At 45.6% G+C, this 20126-nt stretch overlaps 1 protein-coding gene across 3 annotated transcripts in view; it reads right to left on the reverse strand.

Annotated features, from left to right (window-relative positions):
* The window catches only part of LOC142244256 (enoyl-CoA hydratase EchA19-like), a 167559-nt gene that overhangs the window by 62533 nt on the left and 84900 nt on the right, over positions 1 to 20126 (reverse strand). For all 3 annotated transcript variants that reach the window (XM_075316458.1, XM_075316461.1, XM_075316460.1), the window contains 2 exons: positions 4811 to 4908; positions 4583 to 4727 (listed from right to left, as the gene is read on the reverse strand). In XM_075316458.1, coding sequence (XP_075172573.1) covers positions 4583 to 4727; positions 4811 to 4908 — 243 coding nt within the window. The remainder of the gene's footprint in view (positions 1 to 4582; positions 4728 to 4810; positions 4909 to 20126) is intronic.

Consider the following 20126-nt stretch of genomic DNA (forward strand, 5'->3'; position numbering starts at 1 on the left):
AGTTGAATGCAGTTGTACTTTTAAAAGGAGATTCCATGACGTGCTAAAGCCAGACCAAGATTTTCATCTGAACTACTTTACCCACCATCTAGAGAACGAAAATGTCAAAATATGGGAGATTTGTATGAAAAAATAAATAAGTCTCTAACAGACAATAAAGGAGACACCAGCATGTTCATACTTAAAAATGGAGAAGCCTGTCAGTCTGAGCAGGCGAAAGAAAAGCCACAGATGAAGCCCACCCAGTGCATGTTTCTCCCTGTGCTTGGCAGTTAGTACTGGTACTACTAATATTGGCCAAGGGTAAAACTATGGTTTCTCTAAAGTGAAATGGTGCTTTAGAGAAGAAAAAAAAACAACTTTAAAAGGGAATGTTTCAGTAGGTTTTTGTTATGTAATCTGAGAGCAGCATAAGGTAGGAACTGAGACCCTGATTCCAAGGATGTGTCACTTACTGTCATGTGAGTGATGAGTAACTTAGCAGGGGCACCTAGACTGGCCCTCAGAATGGGGACCCTGCGCTGTCCCTTATCCCAGAGGTATGCCCTGTGGTGGCAAGGTCTGGACCGCAAGCGTGACCCTAACTCATGTCCATACCCCGGTCTAATAACCCCTCTCCCCCACCCCTGGGGAGGGCCGTAACTGAAGTAATAAACCCCTGAAATAACAGAGACAGGGGTGAACCAAAACACAAATACAGTGCAAACAGACACAGGGGAGAGACAACACGTACACAGGAAGAAATAAGATACAGAGAGGAAATAAACTAACAACAGGGATATTTTCACACCACACAAGATATCATACAACTGATCACCAAAAACTGTATCATGCGCTAAAGATCGGAATCGCGGGAGATATACAGTAATCGGCGATGAGGAACCGGATCCAGCACCTTATAAAGGGTGGAGGTGGCTGTGAGTGGTCATTAGCAACCTGAACTCTAAGCAACAGTTCACAAGCCTGCAGGAATTAACTTCTGCTGGACTGATGAGCAGTGAACAAAAAACAGCAGACGCCCGACTCTAGCTGAATAACTAAGAGGCACCAGATTGCCTCTCAGACACTTTCTAGGCTATAAGTTTCTAGGCTGTTATAATCAGTGCTTTATCAGGAGGAGATTATCACTACAGGACTAGCTGTCTCATGCCATCTAGTCCTGCTGCTCTGTGTAACTCAACTCCCACCATTGATCAGTAGCTATCTGTGTACACTGTATATTGACGGAACTGCTGCTCTTACATGGCGTAGCAAAAACCTAGAGACAGATTTCCTTTAATCAAATCAAGGCTTCTGTCCAATCTTATTGTATTTGAATGTTGCTTCTGAGAGAGAGTTCAGTACAATTTGCAACTTATACATGTGATTTCACATGTGTCACTGCAGTGGGATACGGTACCATGCTCATAGGCTTACATGTTAAAAATGTATACAAATCAAAATATTTTATATTGCCTCCACTTGTAATGTAGCCTGTTTTTTTTTTTTATTCTTTCTAGAGGAAAAGTAACACTTAAATATTTATCCCATCTTCATAGATGGATATTGTTGAAGAGGACTTGAACACAACAAGCACATTTTATTACATTTTATAAAGTTTTTCTTGAGGTATTAACATTGTTTTACATCTTGTTAGCTAGGAAACTGACCACTACTGCTTTCTGGCAGCGGTGTAAAAACATGTGAAGTGCTCACAAGCTCTTTTCTTTTAAAGGGAACCTGTCACCACTTTTTTGGTGTATAAGCTGCAGCCAGCACCACCAGGCTCTTATATACAGCATTCTAACATGCTGTATATAAGAGCCCATGCCGGGGGTATAACATAAAAAACACTTTATAATGCTTACCTAACGGTCGCACGGTGGGCCTTATGGGCGTATTTGTTCTCCGGTGCCGGCGCCTCCTCTTTCGGCCATCTTCATCCTCTTTCTAAAGCCTTAGTGCATGACGCGGCTATGTCATACACACTCGCCGGTCCTACGCAGGCGCACTACAATACTTTGATCTGCCCTGCTCAGGACCTGAATGCCGGCGAGTGTGTATGACGTCGGACGCGTCATGCACCGCGGCTAGAAAAGAAGGAGAACAAAGATGGCCATAAGAGGCGTGACCGGGCAACAGAGATGCCCATAAGGCTCACCGCGCGACCGTTAGGTAAATATTATAAAATATTTTTTATGTTATACACCCGGCATGGGCTCTTATATGCAGCATGTTAGAATGCTGTATATAAGAGCCCGGTGGCGGTGGCCACAGCTTATAGGCCAAAAAAGTGGTGACAGGTTCCCTTTAAGCGCTGCTCTGCAGCTGGCTGAGAATCGCAGGAACTCACTGTTAGCTCCCAATACCTGCAAACTTTAGTGCAGTGCTTACAAGCTAGATGGCAGCAGTGGTCGATCTCCTGGACAACCAGCTGTAAAAAAAGGAAAAAAGGTGTTAATATGTCAAGAACAGCTACAAATTTTAATACAAATCATAGTGCAAAAGTAAACAAGCACTATCCGAAAACACCATCATATGATCATGGAAACTATAAAAAATAAATCCATGACCCTTCAGTAACTATTTGATGTAATATTTATTTATAGATAATATTTACTCTTTATAGACAATACATCATCAGGTAAAGTTTAATTTTTGACATTTAGAAGTCTGTAAATCCACAAAGACGTGTATGATAGAGATATGGTTAGGCCAGTAACCACATGCTTCTCTACGTAAGGGGCAGAGGGAAGGCAGTACGTGTCACTGATTCTGGAAAATCTGAAGCTGGATGTGTCAACCACAGTCGTTAAAATAGGGAAAACATAAAAATGCAGCATTTTGCTTGTGTGGCTTGAAAACAGACCGCGTGACTGTAAACATAGAGCAGCAGAAGCCATGTACGTAGTCTCCCTGTTTGCATGTGGTGGTGCAGACGCTAATTTTAGTTTATCAGAAATGTCAACAACCAGTTACCCTGCAATGCACACGTGAGTGCTGGTGAATGTATACACCGAGTCTACACCCAGATGCGTCTGGTCCGCTCATCTGGAAAATTAAAAAAGGTGTTTTGGATAGGTGGAACTTTTTCATTTAGGTTTATCCATTTTTTTTTTTATCGTAGACCGGGAGGTTTGGTTGAAGAACAAGGAACTCCATCCTACATTGTAACAGATGTTCGGCATCAAATAAATAACATAAACAGACACAATGCGACCAAACAAAAAAGAAACTGTATCTGACAGAAATATGTAAACACTTATTACAGCCCATTGTGGCCAACATGAAACATAATACAAATGGTTGAAGTGAAACACTGAATGTGCCGTATATTTCCATACACAAATGTATGTCAGCAGTTATAATATCAGCTTTTATGTCTGTATTATATATTATAATAATCTCCCAGGTTAGAGTGTATGTATGCCGCTATATGTGAGTAGCCTAGCCTTTCTCCATTGGCACCAAGCTATGTGGAGGTAGCAAAAAAAGCAAGGATGCAATACTCCCCTTTCCTTAATTACCTATAGCTCATTTTTCTAGCTCTTGGCATCCAGTGAGGAGTGAGGTCGCTAATTAGGGCAGGTTCCCCCACTCGTACTGCGGCCATATTTCCTCTTCCACATTAAATCCACAGTTGCTGGCACAGTTGTGGGTCTCGTGACAAGTAAAAACAGCTTTCTTAGGCATGTATGATGTGTTGGACCACAGAATGGCAGCCAAATTACAAAATATAGCTGCAATATGGTCTTATGAACCATTTCTTACTCTGTGATAATGCCTGTAAGTAGACATCAGAACAGACTAAGGAAAGTACATTATTGTGTAGTCAGAATGCATAGTGACATTGGCTCTGTCGCTGGCTTTGATATTGTTGATGTCGCTTGCCAAGTATTGCGGGTGCTCGGATGTTTCATCCGTGAAATATCGACCACAACGCACAGGCTTGCTTCACTAAATGTGTGCAGGCGTCCCAGGGAGAACCATTTGCAGTCTCTGATGGCTTTCACTAGAGTTCAAGATTTGGATGCAGTGTGTCAACAGAAAAAAAATAAAAAAAATAAACTCCAACCTCCTTCCCCCGGAAATGCTCTGTATATGGCTGGGTGGAGAGATGAACGGCCCGATCATTGACTTCCATTACACTAGTTACTCGAGTTGTGCTCTTTCAGAGCATCTGACCTGCTTGAGTCGACTAATGAGCACCCAAGCATTTTAGTGCTTGCCCATCTCTACTAATAAAATATATTTTCTTGACACATTACCCAGAGAAAGGAAAATATTGGTTAACAATGATCAGACTTTTCCCACCTTCTATAGAAATGGCCTGTAAGTCCTGTTTTTCTGCCCATACAGTGGCTGACAGCTCTCCCTGCATATCTACTCTGGAAATGCCATCAATTATGCCTTGTGACGGGTAAAGCAGGACACGCAGGCTTCCTTTATGAGTCATGCCAGCGTTTTTACAGGAAAAATACCAAATCATAGAAAACTGTTTATTCCAGGGTATTATGAATGTGTTGATATGAAAAATATTTATTAGTGCGTGATATTGCAATATACAGGACTACTGAAAACCTCCTAAACTTCAGAAACTCACCAAAGCGTCTGCAGAATACTCCAAACGTTGCGCTTTTCTCCACAACTCGCAGGTCTGCTAGTAGAGACAATTCAAGCCCTCCAGCCACACAATACCCGCTTACAGCCGCAATCACAGGCTTAGAAAACTGCATCCTAGAAGGTCCCTGGATAGAAACGTACCATATGCATAAACTGCTTAATGTGTTCCTCAGATTAATTTTAATGGCCTTTTTACTATTTTACATACCATGGGTCCGGGTCCCCTAGTGACATCCAGTTCCATCTTCAGAGAGGCTGCGTTGTTAGCTACTTCTTTTAAATCAAAACCAGCACAGAAATTGCCCCCTGGTGAACAAAATCACATAAATTAACTGGTACAGCAGACAAACAACTTGTTTAAGAAAGTTTTTTCTAAAAACAATTCTGGAAAATCTTAGAATATTTAGCATATGTAGTGACAAAAGTGGAATACAAAGGCAATAAAGAAACAAAAAAAACAATAAAACATAATACCCAACTTATCAAGTGATCATCTATCTACAGAATAAATGAATTGCTAATTGCTGGTGGCCCCACCGAGAAGTATGTCTTAAATAAGTGGAGCTCATGCACTAAATGTCAAACCTTTTGTAGTGCTTGCTATACAGTGTGTCCACCCATATCGTGTCCACCGCCATTAACATAAGAATGGCGCTAGCTATAGGCATAGAAGTGGTGTCTAGGTATAGTAAAGTAGCCATGCGCTACGCAATGAAACCACCTATAGCGCCACCTGGTGGAAAACAACGGAGTTAGCATTTTTATTTAGAAAATGGAACGAGAGAGAAAAAAAGGGAATTACAAAGTTGTAGCATCATCAATTGAATACGAATCGACGCCTTGCATACAGAAATGCTATGATTAGAACGTGCAAAACTCACAAGGCTGCAGACGTGAAGCGATCCCTCATGGAGACCTTCCTACAAGTCATTGGGTATGGTGGCTGCATGGAGTGGCCTCCACGCTCACCTGACCTGACCCCATTGGACTTCTTTCTGTGAGGTCACATCAAACAGCAGGTGTATACGACCCCTCCACCAACATTACAGGACCTACGACGACGTATCACAGATGCTTGTGCAAACGTGTCACCTACCATATTGCACAACGTGCAGCAAGATACAGTATGCTGTCCAGAGTCCAGATGTGCATTGCAGCTGACGGTGGCCACTTTGAGCATCAAAGTTAAATGAGCGCCATGTGCGTGACCAGCAGTCAATGTTTTGGGGGGGTCATGGGTTTCATATCATAGCATTTCTGTATGCAAGGTGTTGATTCGTATTGAATTGATGATGCCCTACAACTTTGTAATTCACTTTTTTCTCTATCTCGTTCCATTTTCAAGATAAAAATGTTAACTCTGTTGTTATCCACCAGGTAAAACTGTAAAGGGGAAAAAAGCGCAATAGGGTCTTACCCGGTATGAGGGTGGACAAACAAGACAAAGAAGCACTCACCTGGTGAGGTTGTGCCAGTCACAACCCCTTATGATAGCCTGTGAGTGCCTGGTGGTTTAGCTGCAGCCCCGGGAGAGGAATTTTGTATCACACAGGTAGAAGAAAAGACCGGGTTTATGCCGCGCTGAAAACCACTGATGCGTGTAAATTAAAAGATTTCCTTTTTATTGGATAGTTCCTACGCGTTTCAGAGACATCCGTCTCCTTCCTCAGGAAAAGAAATCATCTGATTTCTTTTCCTGAGGAAGGAGACGGATGTCTCTGAAACGCGTAGGAACTATCCAATAAAAAGGAAATCTTTTAATTTACACGCATCAGTGGTTTTCAGCGCGGCATAAACCCGGTCTTTTCTTCTACCTGTGTGATACAAAGTTATCCACCAGGTGGCACTATAGGTGGTTTCATTACGTAGCGCATGGCTACTTTGCTATACCTAGACACCACTTATATGCCTAGAGCTGCCGCCGTTCTCATGTTAATTGCGGTGGGCAGGATATGGGTGGACACACTGTATAAAAAGTTGTATTACAGATGTTTATAAAGCAACATCCCAAAAATAATGTTAAAAGGGGTTTTCTTGGTACACAGATTATTAAAGAATTGTAAATATTATGAGAAATTAAAAAACTTCAAAATTTACCTGGTGTTAAAATTCTGCTTTGGTACTGAGCTGTCACATGTGGTCATGGGACGTCTAGATCCCCACTTCCTGCAGTCCATTCAAGCACAGAGTACAGAGATCCTGTCTGTGCTTTGAACAGACAGTAGCTTGTATAAAGGGGGTGGGGATCAGTCAGACAGCTCTGAGCAGTGTGCCCTGTATGATGACATCATGTGGGGTGTGGCTTGTGATACTGGCAAGTTGTGAGTGACTGGGGAGGTGAACTGGGAAAAAGAGTCTTCCACAGAAGCAGTGCAGGCCTCACAGAGAATAATAGTGAGCTTAGCGACTATCAAGTAGTGAGTTTGGCCACAGAGATTGGTGCAAGGCACCACAAGGTACTATATTACATTGTAATAAATGAATATTGTCAATGACTCATTTCTCTCTTGCTGTGCACTGAGCCTGTGTCACTGAGGAGACTGTTCAATAGCAATACTAGAAAACTTAGGGAAAGATAACATGTGGGCAGTGATTTATTCATCTAGATGCTTTGAAATCTCAGGATAATACTTTGTAGGTGGAGAGGGCAATGTGTGGTAAGGGGTCTTATGGGACAGATACTAGTGATGGGCGAACTCGCAGATAACCGGGACCGGCGGACCTAACCAGATTTAAAAAAAAAATCATGTTCCAGCCCGGAATTAATCCCGGATATCAGGCCTGACGCCGGTCCCATATAAGTCTATGGGGACCAAAATCTGGAGATTAAAAATGGTGGTAGAAGGGACAGGAGCAGGCACGCTATACTTACTGAGGCTCCAGCGCAGTTGTACCTGCTCCCACAGCCGCCCATTCACTTCCGGGGCAACTCATTAGGCTCATATGCATATGCACTGCTTTCCCCGCCCACCGATATCTGTGATTGGTTGTAGTCAGACACTCACCTACCCTGAGTGGCAGCGTGTCAACTGATTGCTTCCAATCACAGATGCTATATTCTTCTATCATGGTATAAAAATAAATAAATAAAAAACTGGCGTAGGGTCCCCCCATGTTGATACCCAGGACAGATAAAGCATACAGCTGCAGGCTACAGCCCTCAACTGTGTGCTTATCAAGGCTCTGCATCCAAATAAGGAACACCATGCAGCTTTTTTTTAAATAAATAATTAAATAAAAACGACGTGCGGTCCCTCGCCCCCAATTTTGATACCCAGCCATGATAAAGCCAGACAGCTCGGGTCTTGTATTCTCAGGCTGGGGAGACCCATTGTTATTGGGAGCCCCCCAGCCTAAAATAGCAGCCTGCAGCAGCCCAGGATTATTGCATCCATTAGATGTGAAAATCCCAGCACTTTACCAGGGTCTTCCTGCTTGCCCAGGAGCGGTGGTAATGGGGTAATAAGGGGTTAATTGCAGCTCACAGTCACCACTAAGCCCTAGATTAGCAATGGAGAGGGTCTATGAGATCCCTCTCCATTACTAATCTGTAAGTGAAAGTAAACACAAACACCAAAAAAATCCTTTATCTGAAATAAAAGACAAAAAACACCCTCTTTCACCACTTTATTAACCTCCAAAACACACGTGCAGGTCTGACGTAATCCCCACTAGGTCCCACGACAATTCCAGCTCTGCTACATTACTGAAGGTACAGCGCGTGGTCATGGAATATGACCAAATGCTGTGAGGTTCAGGTAGAAACTGAGACGCGATGAGTGGTGACATCACTCAGGTTTGTTGCGATCACAGCTGGAGGTTCCCACGGTCTTCCACCTGTAACCGCATGTAACCTGACCCCAGTTGACCTCAATGAACTCTGAGTTTACAGACCTGCATCTCCTTGTAGAAGACTGTTTTGTTTGCCAAGAGATGCAGATTTTGTGATGAAAAATTTACACCATATTACTGCACCCAATCTGCACCTGCTAGCTAAAAAAACACATCACTATCGCATGCGGTATAATGCGGTAGTATTGCAGGTTTTTTTGCCAGGAGGTGTAGATTTGGGTGCAGGTTTCTGCAAGGATAGTGCAAATTTGGTGCTGAGATCTGGTGCAGACATTTCAGCACCAGATTTGCACCTCCTGGTTGAAAACTGCACCAAAATGGCATCAGTCTCTACCTGAACCTCACACCATTCGGACATGGTCCATGATCGCGCTCTATGCCTTCAGTAATGTGGCAGAGCTGGAATCATTGTGGACCTCGTGTGGATTACGTCAGACCTGCAGGGGTGTTTTGTGGGTAAAGTGGTGAAATGGTGTTTTTTGTCTTTTATTTCAAATACAGGATTTTTTTTGCTGTTTGTGTTTATTTACATTAACTTACAGATTAGGAATGGGGGGGTCTCATAGATGCCTGCCATTACTAATCTAGGGTTTAGTGGCAGCTGTGGGCTGTGATTAACCCCTTACTACCCCGATTGCCACCGCACCAGGGCAATCAGCCGAATAACATGCTGGGATACATACACACACAGTATATATACTATATATATATATACACATATATACATATATATATGTATATATACTACATATATACATATACATATATATATATACACACATACATCCATACATACACATATATAAATATATATATACACACATACACATACATATATATATATATCTCTATACATGCATACATATACATACATACACAAGCACACATGTATATATATATATATATATATATATATATATATATATATATATATATATATATATATATATACACACACACACACACACACACACGCACACACACACACACACATATACTTATATATCATATATATATAAGCCACATGCGATTCCTCTTATTTTGATGCACAGCCAAGATAAGCGCACGGCTGGGGGATGCAGTTTGTAGCTGTAGGCTTTATCTGTGCTGGTATCATAATAGGGGGGGGGAACTCTACACCAATTTTTTTTTTGTTTAATTTTTCAGTACGAGATAGACCCGCAGACAAGGTCTGTGATTGGAAGCGTCAGACACGCTGTCACTCAGGCTGGGGGCGCGTCCTACTGCAACCAATCACAGACGTCGATGAGCGGGGAAAGCAGTGCATATGCAGGAGCATAATGAGCGACCCCCAAAAGTAAATGGGCAGCCAAGGGAGCTGTTACAGCCGTGTCGCAGGCTCAATAAATATGAAGCGCCGCTTGATTTTTTTTTCTTTATTTTTTCTTTCTTTTTTTGTGTTACCTGAGTGACTGACTCAGATCATTAGCAGGAGTTCCTTGAGAACTCCGGGCCCGGGTCCGACACTCAGATACTTTTGAAACCACATGGGTCTGCACTGTAGTCCGGGTCTGCCTCTCACTAACAGATACATCTCTGCCTCCTTGCAAATATAGTCTGAAAGAATAGAAGGAGAGCTACAGAATGTAAACAATACCAGACCAGACAACAAACAAACATAAAAAGGTAACATGGGGGTTTAAGGACTCGCTTTAAGAACAGCCAGATAATTTGTTTTGTTCCTGGAAATCCCTTTTTTTAAAAAAAAGCCATTTTTACAGCATGTTTTTATGTATATTATCACACCCTAGAAATACATGTTACTAATCAAGTATACATATATTAAGCAGATACAAAATTGGAACTCTTATAACATAACTACGTCAAACAGAACTTTCTCAAAGCAGTTGATCTCAAGATACTTTACAGCAGCTGCAACTCATTTCTAAATGGAAACATATTACAATATTGGCACCTCTCTAATGAAGAAGAATTAGAGAAGGGTGTAAACAAGAAAAGACCTTTTAATTAGAAAGTTATTGTACCAAATTCTGCCTTTTCCAACAAGATATTTTCACTACTAAAATGCTGCATAAAGTAAGCCAAAAATCATAAACCAGAATAACTCTATCACGTGAATATGAGCATTCTAGTATAACTCTTATCATAGTTACGGTACTTAGGCTGAAAAAAGATCTAGGTCAATTAAGTTCAACCTTCTTCCACCAATTATACATTTTATCACTAAATCCTCTATAACCAACAATGTTTTGTGTACTGAGGAAATCATCCAGCCCTTTTTTAAAAGCTGTTATATTATCTGCCATTACTACCTCTTGTGGTAGGGCATTCCACAGTCTGGCTGCTCTAACTGTAAAGAACCCTTAACTATTTAGCTACAGGAATCACCTTTCTTCCATATGTAATAAGTGCCCCTGGTCCTTAGTATTGTCCTTGGATGGAATAAGTGATGTGCCAGTCCTTTGTATTGACCACACGTATTTATTAGAGATGATAGGACTTGCAGTAAACTGGGACCGGCGGGCCCGTTCTCTTTTTTTTTAAATCCGGTTCTGGTCCGGAATTCGGTCCTCATATAAGTCTATGGGGACCAGAATCCAGAGATTAAAAATGGTGGTACAAGGAATAGGAAGATAGGAATGCAGGCGCTGTACTTACCGAGGATCTGTCATATAACATAGGAAAAAAAGAGAAGGGTGATAATGCAGCGCCAATGATCACTTATGGAACCGTAAGATTAACGTATCTTTATTGGCATAGGTCTACGCGTTTCAGGAGCTCTGCTCCCTTCCTCAGGACCGTAAAGAACCAAGAAACATCAAATCTAAAATTGTGCCTACTGACATACATTAAATAGCCACATTGACGTCACAAGGACCATCCCTCTTTTAAAAAACGAGCAGGAAAAACAGGTTGCAGTAAAACATGACGTATTAAAAGCATTTGCATATACCAGACAATGAAGTATGTATATAAAAATCATATAAAGAAAATAACCCAAAATAAACCAATATGCACAAAATAAAACAAAGGTTGTGATGTGAAATAAAATCGAAGTGTATTAAATTTAAAGGTGAATCCCACTAAACATATGTGTGGGGGCTAGAACTAACCCAATTCTGTAATAGTGCAAACATTAGAAAATACCAGAGGGGTACACCATAGCCACCATGGCGTGTGTGAGTTAACTGTTTTAAAAAAGAAGTGGGAAGATTTTATTAAAGAATAAAAATATATATAAGAGTCCGGGTGAAGCAACCCATAAAGGACTGTGAAAAGGAGTGAATCTGTGTATATTGTGAAATTAAAACCAAAGTAACATGAGTGGGATCGGTATGTGAGATCACTACAGATCTTCACATACTGACGGCAGTTCACAAGAGTTCAATAGCGTGAGAAAAACTGAAACCGCGCCTGCGCCAAGGAGCCGGCAGGTTACAGAAGTTCAAGACCGTGGGAAATTAAAACAGAGCGCATGCGTCCCGTCCCATTTTCCTCTGTTATCTGCCATCGGGTGGCTGCAGCCGGGATCATTGCTATACATGCGAATAAAGGGGTTGTGACTTGCACAACTATATCTGGTGAGTATTTACTTCCCCCTCCTCACCCCACATTATTGGGGTAATACCCTATCTGCGCTTCTTTTCCACAGCTTCGTATACGAGGATCTGTCATGGCAGTACACCTCTTCCAAGTCCGGCATTCACTTCCAGAGCCGACAATTAACCCTCATTGAATATTCACTGCTTTCCACGCTCACCTGTGATTGGTTACAGTCAGCCATGCCCCCAGCCTGTGTGACAGTGTGTTTAACCAATCACAGACCCGTTGGATGGGTCTATAGTGTACAGTAAAAATAAATTACACAAATGGGTGGTGAAAGAGGGTGTTTGTTTGTATTTAATGCCAAATAAAGGATTTTTTTCGGTGTTTGTGTTTATTTACTTTCACTCATAGTCCCTACCCATTACTAATCTAGGGCATAGTGGCAGCTGTGGGCTGCCATTAACCTCTTATATTACCCTGATTGCCCTCATGCGGTGGCAATCGGGAAGAGCTGGGTAAAGCGCCGGGCTTCTCGCATCTAATGGATGCAACAATCATGGGTGGCTAAAAGGGCTGATATTTTTAGGCTGGGTGGCGGCCCAATAACCATAGGCCTCCTGGGCCTCCCCAGTCTGAGAATACTAGCCTCTAGCCATCAGGCTTTAACTTGGCTGGGTATCAAAATTAGGGGGACTGCACGTCAGTTAAATTTTTTAAAATTATTTATTTATATAATTTAAAAAAAAAGCCGCATGCGATACACAGCCAATCTAAGCACATGGCTGGGGGCTGCAGCCTGTACCCGTAGGCTTTATCTGTGCTGGGTATCATAATATGGAGGGACCCTAGACCAATTGTTTTATTTATTTATTTTTATACCACGATAGACACACGTAGTGTCTGTGATTGGAAGCATCAGACATGCTGTCACTCAGGGTGGAGGCACGTCTGACTGCAACCAATCACAGACACCGGTTGGTGGGGAAAGCAGTGCATATGGATGAGCGATAATGTGCAGCCTCGGAAGTAAATGGGCAGCCGCGGGACCAAGTACAGCTTTGAGGGAGCCTCGGTTAGTATAGCGTGCCTGTTCCTATTCCTTCTACCAACATTTTTAATCGCTGGTTTCTGTTCCACATAGACTTATATGGGAACCGGAATCCGGCTGGGAACTGGATTTTAAGATCCGGATTACCGGGATCCGCCGGTACCAGTTATCTGTGAGTCCGTTCATCACTACTTACAAGTGATTTATAGAGGGGTAACAATACGTTGGGATCCCATGATTTATTCTCTTTTTTTATACACCCTAAAAAAGAGAATTTTGTTTACTTACCGTAAATTCTTTTTCTTATAGTTCCGACATGGGAGACCCAGACCATGGGTGTATAGCTTCTGCCTCCGGAGGACACACAAAGTACTACACTCAAACGTGTAGCTCCTCCCTCCGGGCTATATACACCCCCTGGATGACAATCTAACCAGTTCAGTGCAAAAGCTGAAGGAGGACATCCACCCATAAGTAGAGACAGAGTAAAACTCGGAAAAACCGGAACCTCTGTCTACAACAACAGCCGGTGAAACACACGGAACAAGAACTGCCAACAGGCAACAGGGAGGGTGCTGGGTCTCCCATGTCGGAACTATAAGAAAAAGAATTTACGGAAAGTAAACAAAATTCTCTTTTTCTTCATCGTTCCTTATGGGAGACCCAGACCATGGGACGTCTCAAAGCAGTCCATGGGTGGGAAATAAACAAAACTGAGAAGTAGGCAAAACCTAACTTCACAAATGGGCGACAGCCGCCTGAAGGATGCGTCTGCCCAAGCTCGCATCTGCCGAAGCATGAGCATGCACTTGGTAGTGCTTCGAAAAGGTGTGCAGACTAGACCAAGTGGCAGCCTGACAAACCTGCTGAGCCGTAGCCTGGTGCCCGAAAGCCCAGGAGGCACCGACAGCTCTGGTCGAGTGCGCCTTAATCCCTGGCGGAGGGGGCACCTGAGAACACTGGTAGGCATCAGAGATGGCCGACCTAATCCAACGAGCTAGGGTCGGTTTAGAAGCCAAGAGACCCTTGCGCTGACCCGTGGTTAGCACAAAAAGTGAGGTGCACCGCCTAAAAGCGGCGGTGCGTGACACATAGATTCGGAGCGCCCGCACCAAATCCAAGGTATGCAACGCCTTCCCAAAGCGATGCACAGGGGCCGGACAAAGGGAAGGCAATGAAATGTCCTGGTTAAGGTGGAAAGAAGACACCACCTTAGGGAGAAACTCCGGAGTCGGACGGAGAACCACCTTGTCTTGGTGAAACACCAAAAAAGGTGACTCCGAAGAGAGCGCAGCCAAATCAGAGACTCTCCTGAGAGAAGTTATGGCTACTAGAAAAACCACTTTCTGTGAAAGTCTAAACAAAGGAACCTCCCTAAGAGGTTCAAAGGGTGGTTTCTGTAAGGCCGTGAGGACCAGATTAAGATCCCAGGGATCCAAAGGCCGCCGGTAAGGAGGAATGATGTGAGATGCGCCCTGCATGAAGGTGCGCACCTGAGCCAGTCGGGCGATACGCCGCTGGAATAATACCAACAGAGCCGACACCTGTCCCATAAGGGAATTGAGGGACAGTCCTAGCTGCAGACCGGACTGTAAAAAGGACAGAATGGTCGGCAAAGAGAACGGCCAAGGAGCATGGCCGGAAGAGCGACACCAGGACAGGAAAATCTTCCAAGTCCTGTGGTAAATCTTGGCCGAGGAAGACCTCCGAGCCTGAGTCATAGTGGAGATAACCTCAGAAGGAATGCCTGAAGCTGTCAGGATCCAGGACTCAAGAGCCACGCCGTCAATCTGAGAGCCGCAGAATTCTGGCGGAAAAACGGACCTTGAGAGAGAAGGTCTGGGCGGTCCGGGAGATGCCACGGCATTTCTACGGACAGACGGAGCAGATCTGGGTACCAAGCTCGCCTGGGCCAGTCCGGAGCAATGATTATGACCCGACGGCCCTCCATTCTGATCTTGCGCAGAACCCTGGGCAAGAGAGCCAGAGGGGGAAACACATAGGCCAGACGGAACTGAGACCAATCTTGAACCAGCGCGTCCGCTGCGAAGGCCTGAGGATCGTGGGAGCGAGCCACGTAAACCTGGACCTTGTTGTTGTGCCGGGATGCCATTAGATCCACTTCCGGAGTGCCCCACTTGCGGCAGATTGACCGGAACACTGCCGGATGCAGGGCCCACTCGCCGCTGTCCACGGTTTGACGGCTGAGATAATCGGCCTCCCAGTTTTCTACGCCTGGGATGTGGACTGCGGATATGGTGGACTTGGAGTCCTCCGTCCACTGAAGGATTCGTTGAACCTCCAACATCGCCAGGCGGCTGCGAGTCCCGCCCTGGTGATTGATGTAGGCAACCGCTGTCGCGTTGTCTGACTGGACTCGGATGTGCTTGCCCGCCAACAGGTGGTGAAAGGCTACGAGAGCTAGAAGAACAGCCCTGATTTCCAGCACATTGATCGAGAGGGCTGATTCGGACGGAGTCCAAGTGCCCTGTGCTCGGTGGTGGAGAAATACTGCTCCCCAGCCGGAGAGGCTGGCATCCGTGGTGAGGATCACCCAGGACGGAGTCAGGAAGGAGCGTCCCTGTGACAGAGAGAGGGGCCGAAGCCACCACTGAAGAGAGCTCCTGGTCTGCGGCGACAGAGCCACTAGCCTGTGCAAGGAAGAGGTCCGCTTGTCGCAACAGCGGAGAATGTCCAGCTGCAGGGGACGCAGATGGAACTGGGCAAAGGGAACCGCTTCCATTGACGCCACCATCTGACCCAGCACCTGCATGAGGTGCCTGATGGAATGACGGCGGGGCTTCAACAGAGAGCGCACCGCCAGATGAAGGGACTGCTGTTTGACTAAGGGCAGCTTCACAAGTGCCGGCAGAGTCTCGAATTGCATCCCTAGGTACGCAAGTTCCTGGGTCGGGGTCAGAGTGGACTTGGGCAGATTGACAAGCCACCCGAATTGAACAAGCGTGGCGAGAGTGAGCGAGACACTCCGCTGGCAGTCTGCACTGGATGAGGCCTTGACTAGAAGGTCGTCCAGGTAGGGGATTACTGCCAACTCCTGGAGATGCAGGACCGCAACCACTGCTGCCATGACCTTGGTGAAAACACGAGGGGCCGTGGCTAACCCGAAGGGGAGAGCCACGAATTGGAAATGTTCCTCCCCGATTGCAAAGCGTAGCCAACGCTGGTGTGAAACCGCAATAGGCACATGCAGATAGGCATCTCTGATGTCGATGGATGCTAGAAAATCTCCTTGGGTCATTGAGGCAATGACCGATCTCAGAGATTCCATGCGAAAGCGCCGCACCTGAACATGCTTGTTGAGAAGCTTGAGATCCAGGATGGGCCGGAAGGAACCGTCCTTCTTGGGGACTAGGAAGAGGTTTGAGTAGAAACCTCTGAACCGTTCCCGGGCGAGAACCGGAACAATTACCCCGTTGGCCTGCAAGAATGCCACGGCCTGTGAGAAGGCGGCGGCTTTGGAGCAGGGGGGAGCGGACAGAAAAAATCTGTTTGGCGGGCTGGAAGAAAATTCTATCCTGTAGCCGTGGGAGATGATATCCCGCACCCACTGATCGGAGACGTGTTGAAACCACACGTCGCCAAAGTGGGAGAGCCTGCCACCGATCAAGGACGTTGCTGGCGCAGCCAGATAGTCAAGAGGAGGCTGCCTTAGTGGCAGCGGCTCCTCCGTTCTTCTGAGGACGCAGCTTCGCGCGCCAGTTGGGTTTACGATCCTTGGCTGAGGTAGTGGACGAAGCTGAGGGCTTAGAGGATGACCAGTTAGAGGAACGAAAGGAACGAAACCTCGACTGGTTCCTGTCCTGGACAGGTTTCCTGGTTTTAGTTTGTGGCAAGGAAGTACTCTTCCTGCCAGTAGCTTCCTTAATAATTTCATCCAGTTGTTCACCGAACAGCCGGGACCCAGCAAAGGGGAGCCCATCAAGGTACTTCTTATAAGAAGCGTCTGCTTTCCACTCTCGAAGCCACAAGATCCTGCGGATCGCGAGAGAATTAGCGGAAGCCACCGCCGTGCGGTGAGAAGCCTCTAGAATGGCAGACATGGCGTAGGATGAAAAGGCCGAAGTCTGGGAAGTTAAGGCAACCATCTCGGGTATAGAGTCCCTGGCGAGGGAATGTATCTCCGCCAGAGAGGCAGAGACTGCCTTAAGAGCCCACACTGCTGCAAAAGACGGGGAGAACGAGGCTCCTGCCGCCTCATATACAGATTTGGCCAGAAGGTCAACCTGGCGGTCAGTGGGATCCTTAAGAGAGGTGCCATCGGCCACAGATACGACTGTCCGGGCTGAGATTCTAGACACCGGAGGGTCTACCTTTGGGGACTGAGCCCACTCCTTAACCACCTCAGGTGGAAAGGGAAAACGGTCATCATAACTACGCTTTGGAAAGCGTTTGTCAGGACAGGCCCTGGGCTTGGAAACAGTGGCCTGAAAACTGGAGTGGTTAAAAAACGTACTCCTAGCTCTCTTAGGAGAGGTAAACTGGTGTATTTCTACCAGAGAGGCTTGTTCCTCTGACACTGGTGGATTGAGGTTCAGTACGGAGTTAATGGATGCAATCAAATCACAAACATCCGCATCAAACTCAGATAAGTCAATGGGGTACATAGAGGTAGCGTCTGAACCCACAGTAAAAGTATCCTCCTCGCCCTGCACCTCAGCTCGTGAATCAGAGCCGTGGGACGAGGAAGGAGAAGGGTCCCTGCGTCTCCGTTTAGGAGGACGGGGTCCTAAAACATGCTCTGAGAGCTCTCCACAGCTCGGAGCAGCAGAGACGCCCTGAAAAGGGGGCTGATGCATGGTCAGCAGAGTCCGGGACAGCTGTCCCATGGAGTCGGCAAAAGACTGGGAGATAGCTCTGGAAAAAGATGCTACCCAAGCCGGGGGTTCAGCCACCGGGGCCGGAGCAGCCGGAGGGACCCCTGAAGAGGCTCCAGGCTGAGGCACCACCATGTTAGAGCAGGCATCACAATGTGGATCGTGCTCGGCTCAGACAGAATGAGCTTACATGCAGTGCATATAGAGTACAGCTTAGCAGACTTGCTCCTAGTGACAGACATGCTGCTGAGGTGGAGGCTCTGCAGTAAAGAATACACTCCTATAGAATGATCCCCTGAGAGTGTATAATAAAGCCCACAACCAGAGGTTGTGGCTTACCAGACCGCTTATTTTGTGTGCCCTCTGGATTCCACAGCTCGGACCCCCAGTGGATGCAGCAGCTGTAGCAGCCAGCTCCGATCAGTGTGAGAACGCTGATAAAATGGCTCTGGAGTGAGGAGGGGGGGCGGGGATTAGCCCAAAAGCGGGAATCCGGAGGGCCAAGGAGAGATACAGGGGAGGGAAACATCTCCTCAGAGAGGAGTGTCCTCCCCTCTGCTGATCGGCCGGTGGCCGGCGCCGCACTGTTCCCCTGCAAGGCTGACATGCAGAGGGAATGAAACCGAAACTAGGCCGCAACTGAAGCCGGGGCCTAGATTTTTACATGCGGCCGACGAGCAGGCACTCAGGAAAAACCCAGAGAACCGGCCGGAATTCACAGCAAAGTCAAAAGACACGCTCTCCCCACAATAAATATACCCGGGACCCCTGAAAAACGTCTCAATACTTAGCTTTTGAGACGCAGGGCCATGTCCCTGGGGGGTGGGTTACACGCTCCGTCCAGCAGGATCCTGACAGGGCTGCGGATGGAGACCGGTCTCCTGCAAAGCAGAGAGGACCGTGATGGCTCCCACTTCAAGCCAGAGCCTCAGAGGATGGTGAAGGAGCACGGCATGTGAAGGCTCCAGCCTTGTAAAGTCAACCTTAACAGCACCGCCGACACAGTGGGGTGAGAAGGGACATGCCAGGAGTCCAGACTGGACCCGCTTTTCTTCCATATCTTTGAATCAAAAATCTTAAAAATGAAAAATCAGAGAATGCATGTGTGTGTGTGACCTCCTGGAACACAAAGCATTGAACTGGTTAGATTGTCATCCAGGGGGTGTATATAGCCCGGAGGGAGGAGCTACACGTTTGAGTGTAGTACTTTGTGTGTCCTCCGGAGGCAGAAGCTATACACCCATGGTCTGGGTCTCCCATAAGGAACGATGAAGAAATCTTGATTGCTTTTACAGTTGCTGCTTGACATTGAGTGCTGCTGCTCAGCTTACTTGTAACCAGAATACCCAAGTCCTTCTCTTCTTCTGTAGTCCTGAGTTTACTTCCATTTAATGTATATGCAGCTATAGGATTTCTCCGTTCTAGGTGCATTACTCTATATTTAGCAACATTAAATCTCATTTGCCAAGTGTCTGCCCATTCCGACATCTAATCCAGATCGTTTTGTAATATTGTACTATCAAGGTCAGTTTTCAATATTCTACATAGTTTGGTGTCGTCAGAGAGAATAAAAAGAATTGGTTCTTGCACAGATCCCTGCGGCACCCCACTGCTGACTATAGCCCAATTAGAGAACATACCATCTTTGACTAGTCTTTGTTTCCTATCTTTTAGCCAATTCCTTAATGATCTGTTTATAGTTTCCCCTAGTCCTGCTTCTGGAGCTTCATTACAAGACTATTACGTGACAAAGTATCAAATTCCTTTACAAGGGCCAAATAATTCACATCAGCTGCATTACCAACATCCAGATTTGCACTTTCCTCCTCATAGAAACCCAATTTTGGTTAGACACGACTTATCTTCTGAGAATCCATGCTAGCTATGCATGTATGCTCTATTATTATTAGTGATGAGCGAGCGTGCTCCATACTCGATCGAACATGTAGGTACTCGGATGTGTCGTCCGTGAAACAAGAACAAAAAGAAAAAAAAAACACTGAATATTGGGAGCCGGTACCCTAGTGCGAGCCATTTGCAGTCTCTGAATGTCTCTCCCAGAGGATAAAAATAATGTTTTTTGGATGTAGTGTGTCAAGAAGATATAAGAAAGGCAACCCCCCCCCCCCTGAAATACTCCATAATCTGCTGGAAGTATGTGGGTGGCGAGCACTACTCCATTAGTATGCATTGGATTGCCTGTTTTCAACTATATAGGAAAGCATGGTAGACTGAGTTCTCCTATACCAGTGATGGCGAAC

The sequence above is a fragment of the Anomaloglossus baeobatrachus genome, chromosome 6 (genome assembly GCF_048569485.1).
Source record: "Anomaloglossus baeobatrachus isolate aAnoBae1 chromosome 6, aAnoBae1.hap1, whole genome shotgun sequence".
Lineage (NCBI taxonomy): Eukaryota > Metazoa > Chordata > Amphibia > Anura > Aromobatidae > Anomaloglossus > Anomaloglossus baeobatrachus.